Source organism: Mauremys reevesii, linkage group 12 (genome assembly GCF_016161935.1).
Source record: "Mauremys reevesii isolate NIE-2019 linkage group 12, ASM1616193v1, whole genome shotgun sequence".
Classification (NCBI taxonomy): Eukaryota; Metazoa; Chordata; order Testudines; family Geoemydidae; genus Mauremys; species Mauremys reevesii.
The window spans coordinates 29240399-29259234 of record NC_052634.1 but is presented as its reverse complement, the minus strand read 5'-3'; the positions used below and the strand labels follow the sequence as shown (position 1 = coordinate 29259234).

At 51.8% G+C, this 18836-nt stretch overlaps 1 protein-coding gene and 2 non-coding genes across 3 annotated transcripts; 1 reads left to right on the top strand and 2 right to left on the bottom strand.

The window, feature by feature from the left end:
* Positions 1 to 7183: 7183 nt before the first annotated feature.
* Positions 7184 to 7257, bottom strand: TRNAN-GUU. Its single transcript has one exon. It is a non-coding gene; the product is annotated as a tRNA-Asn (tRNA).
* A 4876-nt stretch (positions 7258 to 12133) lies between these two features.
* Positions 12134 to 12564, bottom strand: LOC120375867 (DNA-directed RNA polymerases I, II, and III subunit RPABC2-like). Its single transcript, XM_039496860.1, has one exon. It carries the CDS (start codon positions 12562 to 12564, stop codon positions 12181 to 12183), a length of 384 nt encoding a protein of 127 aa, XP_039352794.1. The 3' UTR covers positions 12134 to 12180.
* A 334-nt stretch (positions 12565 to 12898) lies between these two features.
* Positions 12899 to 12969, top strand: TRNAS-CGA. Its single transcript has one exon. It is a non-coding gene; the product is annotated as a tRNA-Ser (tRNA).
* The last annotated feature ends 5867 nt before the right edge of the window (positions 12970 to 18836 follow it).

Here is an 18836-nt window from a genome sequence, read left to right as displayed (position 1 = left end):
ACAAGTCAGTGTGTCTTATTCCTGCGTTCTTTATTAATTCATCACACAAGTGGGGGGACAATGCTACGGTAGCCAAGAAAGGCTGGGAAGAACGGAATCAACAGGTGGGGTTGTTACAGGAGCACCCCCTGTGAATAGCATACAGATAATTTCTGCGGGTTCTGACACAGAGCAGGTGGTTCTCTAGCACACTTGCCTATATTAGGCAGCACAGATTCTATTTTTAGATACCAAAAGGAGGATTGACTCAGGAGTCATTCCCAATTTTGCTTTGCGCCCCTGGCTGATCGGCCAGGGCACTTATGACAGCAGCCAATGGTACAAAACGATGGAAGGTGCAATATGGCTAGCAACCACTCTTGGCTTTTGCACCCTGGCTGATTGACCAGGGCACTAGCAGCAAATGGTACAAAAGGACTGGTAGCCACGATCATCCTCAGTTCCAATTTATGGAAGGGTTTGGATGGTGCAATATGGCTAGTAACCATCTCTGCTGTCATGCAAAAGCAAAAGCATGCTTCTGTGTAGCGCTGCTGAATCGCCTCTGTGAGCGGCATCTAGTACACATACGGTGAGAGTCACAAACGGCAAAACAAGCTCCATGGTTGCCATGCTATGGCATCTGCCAGGGCAATCCAGGGAAAAAAGGCGTCTGCCGTTGCTTTCCCAGACAAAGGAGTGACTGACGACATTTACCCAGAACCACCAGCGACAATGATTTTTGCCCCATCAGGCACTGGGATCTCAACCCGGAAGTTCCAAGGGGCGGGGGAGGCTGCGGGAACTATGGGATAGCTAGGGAATAGCTACCCACAGTGCAACGCTCCAGAAATCGACGCTAGCCTCGGACCATGGACGCACACCACCGATTTAATGTGTTTAGTGTGGCCGCGCGCACTCGATTTTATAAAATCTGTTTTACAAAACCGGTTTATGCAAATTCGGAATAGTCCCGTAGTGTAGACGTACCCTCAGACTGTGCTGCATTCGGCTCTCTCTAGGACCCAGCAGCCCTGCTCTTACATGCTCCACTGCTTCCCGTCTGTCCAGACTCCCAGGAGAGCAGTGCCCCCAGACCTAGTGGTGCCCTAGGCAGCTGCCTATGGCTAATGACGGCCCTGGAGACATGAGAGAGAGAGATCAGGCTAGAGCAGAAAGTGGTTGGGGGTGTGTGTGTGAAGGGTTTGAAATGCAAGGAGAAGAAAAATCTTTCTCCTGCTCCCTCTCATCAGAGCATCTAAAAACCAGATGAGAGATACCTCTCCCCCACTGAAACATCAACCCTGGTGCACTTGGGCTGAGGAAGGATCTTCTCTCCCCAGCAGCTCCAGCACGCCTGGGCTGGGCCATGGACACCTCCCCGCACAGATCTGGTGTGCCTGGCCTGGGACAGGGGAGGGGCTCCTCTCCTCTCCATTGGGGACATGGCGGGATGAGAGATGTGACAGGGCTTTACGGGAAATCATTATTTGCCTGATTCATGTGCCAGTCCTAGTCCTTGCTGACCCAAACGAACGGTTTATCATGCATGCTGATGCCAGTTTGGAGGGTCTGGGAGCACTCGCCTACCAGGAAGTGGAAGGTAAATGTAAATCTGTGGCCTTTGCCAGCTGAGGACTGTCTGATAGCGAAACTCGCTATCCCATCCACCAGCTGCAGTTCTTGGCCTTGAAATGGGCCATCACTGAGAAATTTCCAGACTACTTGTCCGGTGCTCAGTTTCATCTATGGACAGAGAACAATCCACTGACTTCTGTGTTAACAAGGGCTAAGCTGGATGCTACAGGGCAGAGATGGGTGGCTACTTTTGCTAGCAATAACATCAGCATTCAATACCAGTGAGCTGGTATAACAGGGAGTGTGATGTATCAGGACCACCAATTCTTGGCTGGGGGGGAGGGTGTAAGCAGGGTCAGAATGAACTCTACCCTGCCATCTGTTGGTGATGTGATGCAAAGGCATTTAGTTGCTGATGTGCATGGTCACACCCACCCCGCATTGCATGATGGGGGTGCTTGTCCAAATGGTGATTTTGGCTGCTGTGGGATCTCCAAACTCTTTCTTATTAGGGCAAGAGTAATTAAGTGTAGTAATCCTGGTGACATGAATCAAGAACAGTAGAACGGTACTTAGCAGTTCTTGATTTCAGAACTCACCCAAACCAACATAAAAATCTTTAGACAAGACACATGGGTTCCAAACAATAGCAAGTTAAAGGAGATTGAAAATCAATATTTGTGTTTTGCACCATGGGATTCTTTAGCAATCTCTAAACACATATTTTATGGTTTTCTTCTCTTTAGTTTAAAAATAGAATTAATTATTATTCTTTTTTAAATAAGGTGTTATAGCATACACTGAAAATCTTCAATGCAAAAGCAGGAATTTTAGTTATACTTCAAAAGGTTGTCTTTGATGGTACTTAAAAGCTAAAGTTGGTAGAAATATACGGCTGCATAAGAACCTGGTAGAAAAGTTTTGCTGGAAGAGTTAGCAGAGCGAGATTGTTAGTCACAGGTCAGTGGGTGGGTTTATGGAAATACTGGACTCTTGGACGGGAGCGGGGGCAGGGGGGCACACGACTTCTGTGGCACATGCACCACCTCTGCAACTAACCTTTGCTACCTCACTCCCTAACAAAACACCTTTTACCTCAGGACTAAAATACACCGTGAAAGAGATCTAACGGCATAAGCCTAGGGTGAGCAACTGCAGCACTAACAACAATTTGAAGAGATTCAAAACTGCCTCTGCCTCTGTTTTTCCACACCAGGGACAGCAGAAAGGACATCAGCAGCACCTGCAAGACACCAACAAACATCCATTTCTACCTCCCTCCACGAGCGGCCGTTAGGAACCCATACCCATAAATGGTGAGTACTTTTGAGGAGAGGGTGACGCTCTCAGGCCTCAAATGCCAGGTACAGTTACTCTGTCCTTGATCCAAAATCAACAGGAAAATACACTGGATTACTCCTGCCCCAATAACAAAGAGACTGGGGATATCGCAGCAGCTGAAATGACCGTTTGGACAAGCACTCCCATCATGCAATCCGGGGTGGGTGTAACCATGCAAATGACATCAGCCCCAAAAGGCCTTGACAACACATCACCAACAGATGGCAGGGCAGACTTCATACTGACCCTGCTTCAACTAGATTGTGGCAAAGATTCCAAAACACCGAACGTTAAAAATCACCTAACGCGGGTCAATCCATCCTCATCGTCGTAACCGCTCGTTATATTCCACACCCGAACGTAGCCCTCATATGGACAACATGCCCTCCTAACTCAGTGTCTGTACGTTAACCTTTTACCCCCCCTCAGGGCTATTGCAGATTATGTATTCCTTACGCCACCCCATTTTAAACCGAACTTTGCACCCCTTGGGTAAGCTGTACGTTGTTCCCTGAGCACCAGAAACTTCTACGCCAAAACTCTGTACCGTACACTTTTTTTTCTTTGAACCTCATCTTAATAAAATGCTGACTTTTGTTCGAGATCCCGGCTCCTCTTCCTTTGCAAGGCGTGTGCGTTCGCTCCGCGTTTTAGTCTGCTAATACGGCGGGGGGCGATTGAGCCAGAGGTGCTTGCCTGCTGCAGACACGGATCCAAGGCTGACCCTCGTCCCCCACAAGCGTAACTGAAAACAGTTTAAGAAGTGCTCCCGTCTCTGGCACTCAGCTACCCAGCTCCCAATGGGGTCCAAACCCCAAATAGATCCTTTTTACCCTGTAGAAGCTAGCTGTAAAATCCTGTGACCAGGGCAGCTGCCTAGCAGCCAGCGCATCTGCCTGCCAGAGCGAGGGCATGTAAGGCACTAATCCGGATAGTGGCAGCTAGGTGACAGGGAGAGTGTGAAGAAGCAGCAGAGTGGCGCAGCGGGGCGTGGTGGGCCCATAACCCAGAGGTCGATGGATCGAAACCATCCTCTGCTACGCGTGCGCTTGTTTCTTTTCCCTCTGGGCCTTCAAGCGAGCCGGTGACCAGCAGAGCCCCAAGAGCCTAGGCCATGAGGCAAGAGGTGGCTGAGGCAAGCGGCGGCCTGCCAGGAGCTCCCTGGCACCTCTGGCTGCCGGGGCTGAAGGCAAGCGGCAGGCCTGGGCGTGGCGAGGGCCTCCTGTCCCGGAATGAGGCTGCAGTGCTGCCTGGTCCCCTTGTCCCACCCACACCGGCAGGCGGCTGCTGCGGGATAACACGAGGAGGCTCTGGGGCGCTAGGCAGCGCTGTGTGTGTGGCTGTCAGGAAAGAGCCGAGGCTCCCGACTCGACCTGCCATTGACTCGCGTGGCTCTGCGCGCCGTCAGCCGGGCGGGGTGGGCCAGGCGCGGGCGTGACTCAGGCTTGGGCCGCATGGCCGTGCTTTCCTGATGAGTCATGAGGCAGGCCAAGAGCTTTGCACAGCGTACAGGGAAGTGGGAGGAGGTGTCTTTGAGCCGGCCTGTCTCCTCCGCTTCTCCCTTGCCGCAGGCGGAGGCGGGAAGGAGCGAAATGTTCCCGGCTGAAAGTTTTGTGCTCGGCTTTGAGGATTAAGCCTGAGCCTCCGGCACGGCTGCTGGCAGATGGGTTTCTGAATGGCATCCAGCCTGCTCTTTGGACCACCAGCTGAAAGCTCTGAGGCCAAGAGGTAGCAAAATGGGACCTTTGAGGCTCCCCATACAGGCCTCGGGAAAGCAAGGCAGTAGCAGGGCTTAGCGCCGTCCTGGGTGGGCTCAAACCACCATCCTTTCGGTTAACAGCCGAACGCTGACCCATTGCGCCACAGAGACATGGAGGGCAAGGCTGTATTGAGCACAAAAGCCAGGAATCAGCTCAGGGTACGGTATAGCACATGCCTACAGTGGTTAGCCAAGCAAAAGCAAGGAACTGGATTGCTATGGAAGGAAAGTTCTGTGGGAAGGAACCGAAAGAGCACCGGGGCTGTGGTACAGCGCTCATACACTTTCTTTGGTCTGTTTTGCTGGAAGAGTTAGCAGAGCGAGATTGTTAGTCACAGGTGAGTGGGTGAGTTTATGCAAATACTGGACTCTTGGACAGGAGCAGGGGCGGGGGGGATCAACACGACTTCTGTGGCACATGCACCACCTCTGCAACTAACGTCTGCTACCTCACTCCCTAACAACACACCTTTTAGCTCTCAGGACCAAAATACACCGTGAAAGAGATCTAAGATCTAACGGCATAAGCTTAGGGTGAGCAACTGCAGCACTCACAACAATTTGAAGAGATTCAAAACCGCCTCTGCCTCTGTCTTTCCACACCAGGGACAGCAGAAAGGACATCAGCAGCACCTGCGAGAGACCAACAAACATCCATTTCTACCTCCCTCCAATCGCTGCCGTTAGGAACCCCTACCCCTTAATGGTGAGTACTTTTCAGGCGAGGGTGACGCTCTCAGGCCTCAAAGGCCAGGTACAGTTACTCTGTCCTTGATCCAAAACCAACAGGAAAATACACTGGATTACTCCTGCCCCAATAACAAAGACACTGGGGATCCCGCAGCAGCTGAAATGACCGTTTGGACAAGCACTCCCATCATGCAATCCGGGGTGGGTGTAACCATGCAAATGACATCAGCCCCAAAAGGCCTTGACGACAGATCACCAACAGATGGCAGGGTAGACTTCATACTGACCCTGCTTCAACTAGATTGTGGCAAAGATTCCAAAACACGAGCGTTAAAACTCACCTAACGCGGGTCAATCCATCCTCATCGTCGTAACCGCTCGTTATACTCCACACCGACGTAGCCCTCATATGGACAACATGCCCTCCTAACTCAGTGTCTGTACGTTAACCTTTTACCCCCCCTCAGGGCTATTGCAGATTATGTATTCCTTACGCCACCCCATTTTAAACCGAACTTTGCACCCCTTGGGTAAGCTGTACGTTGTTCCCTGAGCACCAGAAACTTCTACGCCAAAACTCTGTACCGTACACTTTTTTTCTTTGAACCTCATCTTAATAAAATGCTGACTTTTGTTCGAGATCCGGCTCCTCTTCCTTTGCAAGGCGTGTGCGTTCGCTCCGCGTTTTAGTCTGCTAATACGGCGGCGATTGAGCCAGAGGTGCTTGCCTGCTGCAGACACGGATCCAAGGCTGACCCTCGTCCCCACAAGCGTAACTGAAAACAGTTTAAGAAGTGCTCCCGTCTCTGGCACTCAGCTACCCAGCTCCCAATGGGGTCCAAACCCCAAATAGATCCTTTTACCCTGTAGAAGCTAGCTGTAAAATCCTGTGACCAGGGCAGCTGCCTGGCAGCCAGCGCATCTGCCTGCCAGAGCGAGGGCATGTAAGGCACTAATCCGGATAGTGGCAGCTAGGTGACAGGGAGAGTGTGAAGAAGCAGCAGAGTGGCGCAGCGAGCGTGCTGGGCCCATAACCCAGAGGTCGATGGATCGAAACCATCCTCTGCTACGCGTGCGCTTGTTTCTTTTCCCTCTGGGCCTTCAAGCGAGCCGGTGACCAGCAGAGCCCCAAGAGCCTAGGCCATGAGGCAAGAGGTGGCTGAGGCAAAGCGGCGGCCTGCCAGGGAGCTCCCTGGCACCTCTGGCTGCCTGGGCTGAAGGCAAGAGGCAGGCCTGGGCGTGGCGAGGGCCTCCTGTCCCGGAATGAGGCTGCAGTGCTTCCTGGTCCCCTTTTCCCACCCACACCGGCAGGCTGCTGCGGGAGAACACGAGGAGGCTCTGGGGCGCTAGGCAGCGCTGTGTGTGTGGCTGTCAGGGAAAGAGCCGAGGCTCCCGACTCGACCTGCCATTGACTCGCGTGGCTCTGCGCGCCGTCAGCCGGGGCGGGGTGGGCCAGGCCGCGGACGTGACTCAGGCTTGGGCCGCATGGCCGTGCTTTCCTGATGAGGCATGAGGCAGGCCAAGAGCTTTGCACAGCGTACAGGGAAGTGGGAGGGAGGTGTCTTTGAGCCGGCCTGTCTCCTCCGCTTCTCCCTTGCCGCTTGGGCAGAGGCGGGAAGGGAGCGAAATGTTCCCGGCTGAAAGTTTTTGTGCTCGGCTTTGAGGATTAAGCCTGAGCCTCCGGCACGGCTGCTGGCAGATGGGTTTCTGAATGGCATCCAGCCTGCTCTTTGGACCACCAGCTGAAAGCTCTGAGGCCAAGAGGTAGCAAAATGGGACCTTTGAGGCTCCCCATACAGGCCTCGGGAAAGCAAGGCAGTAGCAGGGGCTTAGTGCCGTCCCTGGGTGGGCTCGAACCACCATCCTTTCGGTTAACAGTCGAACGCGCTGACCCATTGCGCCACAGAGACATGGAGAGGGCAAGGCTGTATTGAGCACAAAAGCCGGGAATCAGCTCAGGGTACGGTATAGCACATGCATGCAGTGGTTAGCCAAGCTGTCAAAGGTCTCACCCCCACTTGGAACTGTTGGGCTCCAATGTGGGGACCTGACTTGGTTTCCCTCTAAACTAAAATCCTAGTTTAGATCTAGTAGGCTGCCACCACTCAATCATTAAATGTGGATTGAGACACAGTCCTTCCCCAAAATCCTAGGGGATTCCAAGAGCCCCAAATCCATGGAGTTCTTACACCCAGGAGAAACAAACCATTCCCCCTGCTTCCTCCCCCCTTCCTTTTCCTAGGAGAGACACCGGGATCTAACTACAGAGGGATACCTCCCCCTTCTCTTTCCCTGAGAATCCACCCAAGGAAAGACCAACAAGTCCTTAATAGAAAAGAAAAGAATTTATTAAAGACTAAAAAGAAAATACAGAATCTCTATGAGCCCAAGCTGGACACTCATAGGGAATAACCTTATCAATCTCTGGAGAGAATCCCCCCTCCCCCTTTCTCAGTAAAAAGCAATATCAGCAAACAGGAATAAAGCATTTCCTTTAGCAAACACACAATTGCAAATGTAGAAAACAAATCATAAGACTAATTCACCTTTCTAATTAATACTCACTATTAATTAGTAGAAACTACTCCAGGAGAGCTTGGAGACATGACTGTCTCTCTTAGATTCAAAAAGAGTTCTAACAAAGAACACAGACAAAGGCTTCCCTCCACAGAGATTTGAAATTATCTCGTCTCTGATTGGTCCTTTGGTCAGGTGGTCACCAGGTACTGCATGTTAACCCTTTACAGGTAAAACAGACTTTAACCCTTAGCTATCTGTTTATGACACGCCCCCCAAATCGCCAACAGTGGGAACTACTGGTGGTGATTTCCTCCTAGAACTGTAAAATAAACAGATAAACAAAACACATGCACTATTACATATACTACTAAGTATGTAAACAACAAGATATTTGACATTGAAGAACACTTTGTATGCATTTGACCGGACATACTTGGCAACGTCCTTGCCCATCCTCCCAGTGGAAGGACTTCCCCAACCTGTCTTTGGTTGTTGACCCCAGAATGCCCACTGGGATGTCAGGGCCCAAGCTTAAGAGCTTGTCCCAGTACTTAGTTGGAACTACCAACTGTCTTTGAGGATGCTGGCCTTCCTGGTGTCCACCAGAAAGAATGTCCTTATATAAAAGTCCTTGTTTTACAACAAACTGGAATTGGGTAGAAGAGCTGAGAGGCGGTGGGTTGCTTCGTGCCGCCGCCCAAGCTTTCTTAAGGCTGTCATCGGCTTCCTGCTCAGTCTGGAACTGTTCCCTTGAGGCGGGAGACACCAGTTCCTCTGGGAGCGATGTAGGTGATGAGGTTGTTTCCATTGACTGTGGACCGCTCTCCGCTAGTGCACAAGGTGATATTTCAGGCTCTGGCTGAGCCTCTTGGGTAGAGTTGTCTGCTGCTTCTGCCAGTTTAGGCCCGTTGGCGCCCCCTGGCGGTGGAGTTGCAAGCGCTGGCGTCAGTGCTGGCGCTGGTTCTTCCGCTGGTTGCTCTTCCAGTTCCGGTCCTGGGACTGGATGTACTATGGCTGCTGTAGTTGTTGGCATGAGATCCGGTTCCACCACCTCTGTCTGGGTCTCTGGTAACACAGACAGGGTCCTGGTGGATGGCTCAGGAACAGGGATGGGAGTGCCTGCTTGTTCGGCCTGGCTGCAGGTGACCACTCCCCCACTCTTGGCCAGCTTTACATGGTTGGCCAAGTCTTTTCCAGTAGCATGGGGATGGAATAATTGTTATAGACAGCAAAAGTCCACTTTCCTGACCAGTCCTTGTACTGGTCTTCAGGGATGCTGTACCCATGGCAGGTCCTTTTAAAATTTTTCAAGAAGGCCTCAGTGTTCTCACCTGCCATGTAGGTGGGAAATTTCTTGGGATGGGGAACAGTGCCTTTTGGTGCTGGCCACACCCCTCTGCAGTCAGTGAATTTTATGTGTGGCTTGCTGGTGTTGCTTTTTGGTGCTGGCCACACCCCTCTGCAGTCAGTGAACTGGTTTCCCCAATTCCTAACCCTTTCTATTCCCGAAGAGACTGAATAGAAAAGAAACAAAAACTTTGTATTTGCATTTGTGTAGCTGCTGTTTGCTGATATACTGAGAAGACCAAAAAAAAAACTGGTTTGTCCTGTTTCTAGCACTTGCTAAGTACCTCACAGTGGGGGTCCTTTCTAACAAGCCTCCTAGAAAAACTTGCACCTCTTTCCTAGCTGTTTTTAAGCGGACAGAAAGAAAAAAGAAAAGAAGAAGAAAAAAAATCCTTTTCTAACACAGCCCGTTAGAAAACCTTATTTCCCCCAGCTAAACCCAGCTGAAAATCTGTTTCCAAAAAAACAATCTTCCTCTCCTTCTGAGCTGTGGTACTAATAAGCCCAGCTGACCGGCTGGTGCTACTTAGTACCTGCGAGAAAAGTCTAGTAAATCCTCTCAGGGATTTGTATTCCCTGGCTCCAGAGGATTTCAAAAGACACAGGGAAAAAAATCTGGCTGCAGGAGCTCTCTCTCCTCACCAAACCTGTTTTCCCTGTTGGACGGGGTGAGCTCCCAGGAGCACCTCCCCCCACCCAAGGAATCCTGATCACACAAAGGAGGGACACACCTCCTTGCAACCAGAGCAAAAACCTCTGTCTTGAGATTCCTTATCTCCCCAGCAAACCTGTGAGGGCACTTCCCCCCACCTAAGGAATGCACACACTTTCTTTTCCTCCAAGGTGCTTTTCTATGCCACCCGAAAGAAAACTGCTTTTTGCTCAAGCTGCCTGTCCAAGCAACCCAAAAGAAAAACTGCTTCCAACAAAGCTTGCTGGAAACTCAATTCCCTCCAGCCAACCTGGCTGAAGATTTCTTCTAACAATACCAGTTAGAAACTGAATACTAGTAAACTCAACTCTTCTCTCAGGTTGCTTTCCTGCTCTAGAAGAGAGAATAGCTTCCTTCAGCGTAGCCCAGCTGAAAAAAAACTCCTTGTAACAATGGGTTCGAAACTCCGCTGCCACCATGTCAAAGGTCTCACCCCCACTTGGAACTGTTGGGCTCCAATGTGGGGACCTGACTTGGTTTCCCTCTAAACTAAAATCCTAGTTTAGATCTAGTAGGCTGCCACCACTCAATCATTAAATGTGGATTGAGACACAGTCCTTCCCCAAAATCCTAGGGGATTCCAAGAGCCCCAAATCCATGGAGTTCTTACACCCAGGAGAAACAAACCATTCCCCCTGCTTCCTCCCCCCTTCCTTTTCCTAGGAGAGACACCGGGATCTAACTACAGAGGGATACCTCCCCCTTCTCTTTCCCTGAGAATCCACCCAAGGAAAGACCAACAAGTCCTTAATAGAAAAGAAAAGAATTTATTAAAGACTAAAAAGAAAATACAGAATCTCTATGAGCCCAAGCTGGACACTCATAGGGAATAACCTTATCAATCTCTGGAGAGAATCCCCCCTCCCCCTTTCTCAGTAAAAAGCAATATCAGCAAACAGGAATAAAGCATTTCCTTTAGCAAACACACAATTGCAAATGTAGAAAACAAATCATAAGACTAATTCACCTTTCTAATTAATACTCACTATTAATTAGTAGAAACTACTCCAGGAGAGCTTGGAGACATGACTGTCTCTCTTAGATTCAAAAAGAGTTCTAACAAAGAACACAGACAAAGGCTTCCCTCCACAGAGATTTGAAATTATCTCGTCTCTGATTGGTCCTTTGGTCAGGTGGTCACCAGGTACTGCATGTTAACCCTTTACAGGTAAAACAGACTTTAACCCTTAGCTATCTGTTTATGACACAAGCAAAAGCAAGGAACTGGATTGCTATGGAAGGAAAGGTCTGTGGGAAGGAACCGAAAAGAGCACCGGGGCTGTTGTACAGCGCTCGCATACACTTTTTTTGGTCTGTTTTGCTGGAAGAGTTAGCAGAGCGAGATTGTTAGTCACAGGTGAGTGGGTGGGTTTATGCAAATACTGGACTCTTGGACAGGAGCGGGGGCGGGGGGGGCACACGACTTCTGTGGCACATGCACCACCTCTGCCATCAATGTTTGCTACCTCACTCCCTAACACCACACACAGAGCAGCCTTTTATCTCCCAGGGCCAAAATATACCGTGAAGGAGATCACATAGCATAAGCTTAGGACTAATGATTTCAGCAGTGCAGCACTAACAACAATTCTAAGAGATCCCAAAATACTTTTGTCTTTACACAGCAGGAACAGCAAAAAAAAAAAAAAAAAAAAAAAATCAGCAGGAACCCACTCATACAAGCAGATTCTAAACAAACATCCATTCCTATCTCCCCACAGGTTTTGGCGTTAGGAACCCATACCCCTTAATGGTGAGTACTTTTCAGGTAAGGGTGAAGCTTTCAGGCTTCAAATGCCAGGTACAGTTACTCTGTCCTTGATGCAAACTAAACAGGAAAATACACTTGATTACTCCTGCTTCCTCTCCCACAATGCTCTGCTCCCACACCTGCTCACGTGGCTCCAGCCCTCCAGTCAGGTCCCGCCCCCTGCCTACCTGCCCGGCCTGGCGCACTCCCCTGGCCAGCCCGGCTCTTGGTGCTAAGAGTCCGGCTGCCAGCCCCACCAGGGCACTTGCCGAAGTGCCGCCTGGTCCCCGCCGGGGCCTCTGCTGGGTCCAGCTCTCCCCGGCGGGCCAGTGGCTGCGTCAGGGGCTGTAGAAGGCAATGCTGTGGAAGTGCGCTACACACAGCCAGTCCGGATTTTTTTTTTTTGCTTAAAAATGGGGGTTTATTTTTTATTTACACAAATATAAACAAAAATAAAAGCATCTGCAGGTGAAAGAGGAACCAGGGACAATGACAGGAAGCAGGTCAGTCAGTGATAATTAGCTCATCCACACCCCAGTCTTCATAGCTTCCATCTGGCAGGTACCTGCGGATGATTATGGGAATCTTCCGAGCTTTGAGTTCTTTCATTGCAATCAGCAGAGGATCTGCCTCTCCTTCCAACTCTACCATGACTGGAGCACACATCGCTATCTGGAGTGCACGAGTGCCCAGGACTCTGGCTCGCTCATATTTGGTCATGTATGGAGTTGTGATCCGCTTCTGATTTGCCTGCTGTCTCTCTCCAGATGGAAGGATTTCTACATTCTCTTGACCCTCTTTCTCTGCGTTCTCCAAATCATCTAGCCCTTCATCTTCCTCCACATCGTCAAAGTCGTCACCATCAAAGTTGTCCTCGTTGTCGGACATGCTGCCGGCCCGGCGCAAGACTCTTGCGATGCGATCCCAACCGCAGACCCCTCTAAGGGAGTTTCCTTTCTCTGAGCAGGCTGTCTTCAGGGCAAGAAGCTTATGCAGCTTCAACCTTCCTGGGTCTGACCCTTGAGCATTCAGTATCCCTGTCCCACCAGCTGCATCCTGCTGTGCGACTGCACATGGCTAAGCAAAGAGAATGAACCCCAAATCCCCCCTGTGCTTTGGGAGCCAGGTTTGCGGTGGGAATTCTGTAGCTCAGATGACTTCATGCCTGGGCAGTGTGATTCTTTACCAGTTTCTCTGGCACTGGGGCAATTTTGTGCTCACAGCTGTGATGGCCAAGTGGTTAAGGTGTTGGAGTCGAAATTCAATAGGCAGGTTCAAATCCTGCTCACAGCAACGCCTGTGTTTTAGCCAGTCTCTCACCCGGGCAATACCTCTGTACAACCCCCTGAGCCACTCTCAATTCTTTCCCCACCCCAAGTAAATCCTGTTCTGCTCCTTTCATAGAGATGCCTGGGACACCACCTCACACTGTGTCCCTGAGGGGTCAGGCAAACTCTCAGCACCTGAAGCCTCTGCCACTCACCTGGTGCCCCATAGATCAGCCATAGCCCTGGTTCTGCTCCTCTCTCTAGCGTGTGAAAGGAGCTGAGTCAGCGACTGCATGGGAGCTACGGGGCTGCAGAACCAACAGAGAAAAAATAGGTGCTCAGCACCCACTGGCAGCCAGCTCCCCCCCCCCCACTACAGGCCTTGCTGACAAGCTCCTCCTCTTCCCCTTCAGCACCTCCCACTTGCCAGTGATCAGCTGTTCAGTGGAGTGCAGGAGGCGCTGGGCAGGGAGGGGGAGGAGCAGAGATGGAAAGAGGTGGGGGAGGGAGAGGAATGGGACTGGGGTGGGGCTTGGGGAAGGGGTGGAGGAGGAAAGGGTTTTTTTTTCCGGGGACTGCACCCCTCTAGGGCCAGCCCTGAAGGAAGCACCGACTATCACAGTGACAATAGAAGTGACCAGCATTGCGGGAGACTGAGGAGATCCGCACTCACCAGGTCTCTTCTCTCCCCACGGTGAGCCAGACACTGCTCTCTCCTGGCTCTCACTCTAGCAGCTGGACGCCAAGGAGCCATTTCCCACAGGAAGTGCATTGAGTGCCCCTGTGGTGCTGGGGCTGGCGCTGCTGCTGCCTGTGGGGCTGGCAGGGGCTGATGTCTGCACAGACTCTCAGCTGCCAGGCTGGAGGGGCACTTGGGACCTTACCAGACTGGCTCAGTGAAGACGGGGTTGACAGAGCAATACAGACGCTCTCCAGAGCACGGGCAGCATCTGCCCATGCAGCCAGGCAATGAGCATTTCCCACAGCCTGGAGCCGAGGGGGAGGTGGCAGCTGCTGTTCCAGCTGCTCGGGGACAGGCCCTGTCAGCCAACAGCCACTTCTTACTCCCCACAGCTAAGGGCGTCGGGTTCCTCTGGTGGGGGTGTGGAGCAGCCGTTCGTTTTCCTGTTCTTTTTGTGTGCAACTGCTGACAAAAATATCCCAGACAGAGAAGCAACAGGCCAAAATACTTCAATGCAGCTGCCAAAGTAGCTCAGTTACGAGAGCGTTAGACTGAAAAACTAAAGGTCCCTGGTTCAATCCCAGGCTTTGGCAGGCCCTTTCATCCCTCTTTGTACAGGGGTGGCTTGTTTTCTGGGAGCACTGCAGTGCCTGACCCAAGGTGAGTCCCTGAGCTTGGGCTCTGCAGTAGGAAAACATAGAAGGGGCTTCTGCCCCTAGTTGGCCCACCTGACCTTTAACAAGGCGAGATGGGAGCTGTCTTTCCCAACATGGCAGGAAGAGAGCAAGGCAGGGTGACCCTCAGGAATGGTGCCAGAGGGCTGCTGGGCAGTGACAGGCAGGGATTGGGGATGGAAGCTCCTCTGCGCAGCTGAGCAAGGGCAGTACCAGGGAAGGGGCATCTGTAAAAGTGACCCAGCAACACCTCCTCCTCTGGGCACCTAGAGCAGAGGCAGCTGGTGCTGACAGCTCCAAGGGAAGGCTTAAAAGCCACAGGGCTAGAGGAGGTCAGGACCATGCCTATGTGTGGCCAGCAGACAGGCACCAAAACACCCAGCCAGGCTGCTCCCTGCCATGCCAAACACCCACTGAAGGTCACCAGCATGTGGGGCGGCTGCTGATGCTCTGTGGCCAACATCAGAAGATGGTAGGAAAGCAGGGCCAGCCCCCATCGGTGGGGCCTCTGACTGGTCCCACTCAAGGTGCTCACTTTTGCAGTGGGGCAGGAGATTTTCCCCCAAGAGGCTTTTCCCCAGCTGGCAGAAGCAGAGAAACACCCAGGCTCCAAAGGCTGTGTAGCAAGTACCCTCCAGCACAGGGACAGGCGCACACACTAGCCCGGGCAGCCGCGCACTTTCTTTGGCAAGTCAGGAAGGGCAAAGGTGAGACTGGAAACACCTGGGGCTCATGCCCCAGCCTTTGTGACACCCACCCCCCAACTCCTTCCCGGGGCTCTAGCTGAAGCCAGAGCATTGGCCTGAGCGGCCAAGAAGAGGTTCCAGCCCTGAAGGGAGCAGGACTTTCAGCCCAAAGGTAAAACTGCACGATTACAACCACGAAGGGACTTGAACCCTCAATTGCCTGATGCGAAATCAGATGCCTTATCCATTAGGCCACATGGTAACATGAGAAACCCCCCTCCAAGCACTTCTTTGGAAAAGGCGGACATTGTTCTGAGTGTAGAAAAGAAACTTTAATAAAAAGGAGGAAAATCACCCTGTCTGGGTACTTGGGGCTCCTCTTCAACAATACAACACCCAGTCTGCTTAAGCCCCCACCCAGTAACCTGGGGAAACTAACCCTGGCCACTGGGTGCCTCTAAGAGGCGATACTTTCCCCACTCACACGCACTGTGTGTATAAAATAAACTAAAGGAGGAAAATCACCTTGTATTAACTTGGGAAAACACCACAATCAGGATTCATAACACAACACTATGAGCAAAACACCCCCCCCCCCCCACAGTGCACTGGGCAGTGGCCTTTTGCCTCAGGCTCTTAAATCCAGACACCAGAAGCTCTGTGGATGTGCCCCTCCCTTCACTGCACCTCACCCACAGCTGCTGTCCTGGGACAGTGAAAACCCAGAGTTCACCTCTCACCTCCCGGGGGGAAAGCCCCTTTCTCCCTCCGCTGTCTGGCCACATTGCCGGCCACTTGCCGTTCCCCCCTGTCACTGCTCTGCTGGCCACCCTCTCTGCTCTGGGACGTCTTGTGGTCCCACCAGGGCAGGGCAGGCTCCCTAAAGGAGCGGCCACCAGAGCCCGAACAGTAGCCCCATCCCTGCTACTCAACTCCACGCCCCTGCACCAGCCCTTCTCCCCAAGGCCCCTCCTCGCTGCCTCTTCCCCAAAGCAGAGCACCTGTTGATTACTGTAGACTTCCAGCAGGAGGACTCTGTGGGCAGGGGCGGCTCTAGGCATTTGCTGCCCCAAGCATGACAGACAGGTTGCCTTCGGCAGCTTGCCTGCGGGAGGTCCGCCAGCGGTCGCAGGACCAGCGGACCGCCGCAGGCAGGCCGCCAAAGGCAGCCTGCCGCCTCGCGGTGACTGGCAGAGCACCCCTCCACGGCTTGCTACCCCAAGCACGCGCTTGGTGTGCCGGGGCCTGGAGCTGCCCCTGTCTGTGGGGACAATTTTTTCTGGCAGGGAGGTCTCAGTGGGAACATGCCTCTCTGGCCAGCCCTGCATTTGCTGAAAAAGTCAGCACACAGCACTTTGCTGCAGGCCCAGAGGCCTTTCTTCCTCCAGACTGTGAAGCCAGTGGATAGGTGAGGCAGTAGCACCTTCAGTCCCAGGCAGTAAAGGACCCTTCCTGGGAAAGGCCATGTCCTGAAAAGGAAAAACTAAAGTCAAGGAGAGTCCTTCTAAAACTCTTTGGGTATGTCACAGGGGGAAAGTGTTGCTTTGCCTCAGCAGGGACTTGAATCCTGGCTCTTCAAATTAGAAGGCTGATGCTCTGCCAACTGAGCTAGCCAGGCTCACACTCTACAAAAAGCAAATTTTGTACAGAAGAGAAACTAGTCAAGAAAAATGAGGGCAGGAAACTATACAGAAAACCTGCTACTCTGGCTCTCTTAGCAGTCCTAGCCCCGCCTGCTCCTCCATCTGGTGCCCTGAGGCCGTATTCTTTTTTTTGTTAAATATCAAATCCAGGAGAAAACACGGTTATACAAAGCAAAACGAAATCACAAACAGAAATGTCATTGGAAATACAGAAATAAAAAAGGAAAATGCAATCCCCATCACTTTATCATATCTGGGCCATTCTTGTATCGAGAGCACCCGCGAAGGTCCCTGTGTGCTTACGAGAAACCTGGAGGAACTCATACCACAGCCTGAACATGCAACTCAACTGTTCCCAGGTGCCACAGTAAAACCCTTTCCCTGTTGTGAAGTTGCACTCCATAGGATTTTATTAAAGTATGCTAATGAGTGTGAATATAAAGTGACTGGACTATGCTTCATGCAAAAGGTCTCTTGTAAGGTATCATTACAAAGCTTATAATCTACTGTGTGTGTTCATCCTATTGTATGAACCGATCATTCTTGGATCTGAAACTAGAAATATGAACTATAACTCTGAGGTCCTGTTGTAATGATGCAAAGTGTGGGCCATTAATAGTGGTTTGGACTCTTGATGGCTCCCATTAACCAGGACAATTGACTGGAGATGGCTCTGTCCTGCACCATCTGTGAGTCAGGCCAGGAAGAATGAAGGCTTGGGGGGGGGGGTGTCTCACGGGACATGTGACCATGTCACCTGGTACAGGAATCCATCTTAAACCTGGGGCTCTTCCCCAGGAGAGAGACAAAAGATTCCTGCCTTGTACCAAAGCTCTATAAGAGGGTGGAACTGAACAAACATGCTGCAGTCATGAGACATCCCTAGCTACCACCTGAGCTGGAACAAGGGCTATAGCAGGTGAAAAGATTGGGCCCAGACAAGAAATAAGTCTAGTCTTTGCAGATGGGACCTTTCCCTCCAGTGCTGGAGGATTTGCCCTTCTCATCTACCCTTGTCCCAAGCAGCACAGCAGGTAGGAATCTTAAATGTGCAGAGGAGACTTAGGAGCAGAAACCCCCCCCCGACCTTCCATGCAGTTGGCACTTGCCCCTCACTGAGCAGGATTGAAACTCCTGCAGGGCAGGAGCAAAGCAGCAGGGTGAAAAGAACCTGGAGATGCTAGGATTGAACCCAGGACCTCTGGGCATGTGCTCTACCACTGAGCTACATCCCCAGATGGGCCATTTGTGCTATAGGTTACATCCAGAGCCCTCCTGTTTCCAGAGCACCTAGTGGCCTAAAAGCAGCATGAGGGACACATTCCCTGCTCTGAGGCCAAATCTGCTGTCCTGGAAGTTGCTGGTTCTTAGGGGTCACTCTGCTGCAAGGCCAGATTCGATGTGTGGGGCAGAGAGAGTGGGTGCCCTGGGCTCAGGGTGCAGAGATACACTCAGCCCTCTCCCCTGCATTGGGTGGGGGGTGCTGCCACCCCCTCCTGGAATGTAATGGGAGGGGAGCGGCGCTGTGAGTCGCTCAACAGCTGACCCCGGTGGCAGAAGTGCTGTGGGGAGCTCCAGGTGTTTCTAGGGTCTGCTCTTTCCACCTGCCTGTAAAGTCCAGCTTTCCCCAGCACATTCACTGCGGTGCAATTGGGTCACTGTTTCCATGGCTGAACAGCAAAGAATCACTCCCAGTTTCCCTTCTATCTGCGGCAGGATTAGCCTTGTCAGTGATTAATGAGGTGGATCTTGTTGTAGATTGTTATTCATTCCGACCTTGACAATTCACACCGTCCCTTTCCCATGCAGATTCCCAGCACCTCGGTGATCCTGGTAGCAGGGGTTGGGTACTGAGATTTTCAGGGTCCTTTTTCCCCTCCACCTGGAGTGAACTCAGCTTTTCCCCCATCCCAGACAATCCATGAAATAACAACAGGGGCATAAAGAAAAGGGGAGGGAACATCTCACAGCCAGGGCTGGATGTGCCCAGGGCCCCCTGCTTGTCCATTGTTTCCCTGGAATTTGGCCTCCTGCTTTGCACAAGGGACAGCTCAGCTCAGCATCAATTAGGTGACTCTGGGAAGTTCGGGGTCCCCGGGCTCCCAAAGGAGGGGGAAGCAAGTCACCCCTGGAGCAGGTTAAAGCTGCAGAATGACAGTGGGGTTGCTGCCCCTGTGAACAGCTGCTGTAGCACCGCCTGGGCAGGA

Excerpts from the sequence above, each read along its gene's own strand:
- LOC120375867 (XM_039496860.1), bottom strand. The coding sequence starts at position 12,564 with ATGTCCGACAACGAGGACAACTTTGATGGTGACGACTTTGACGATGTG.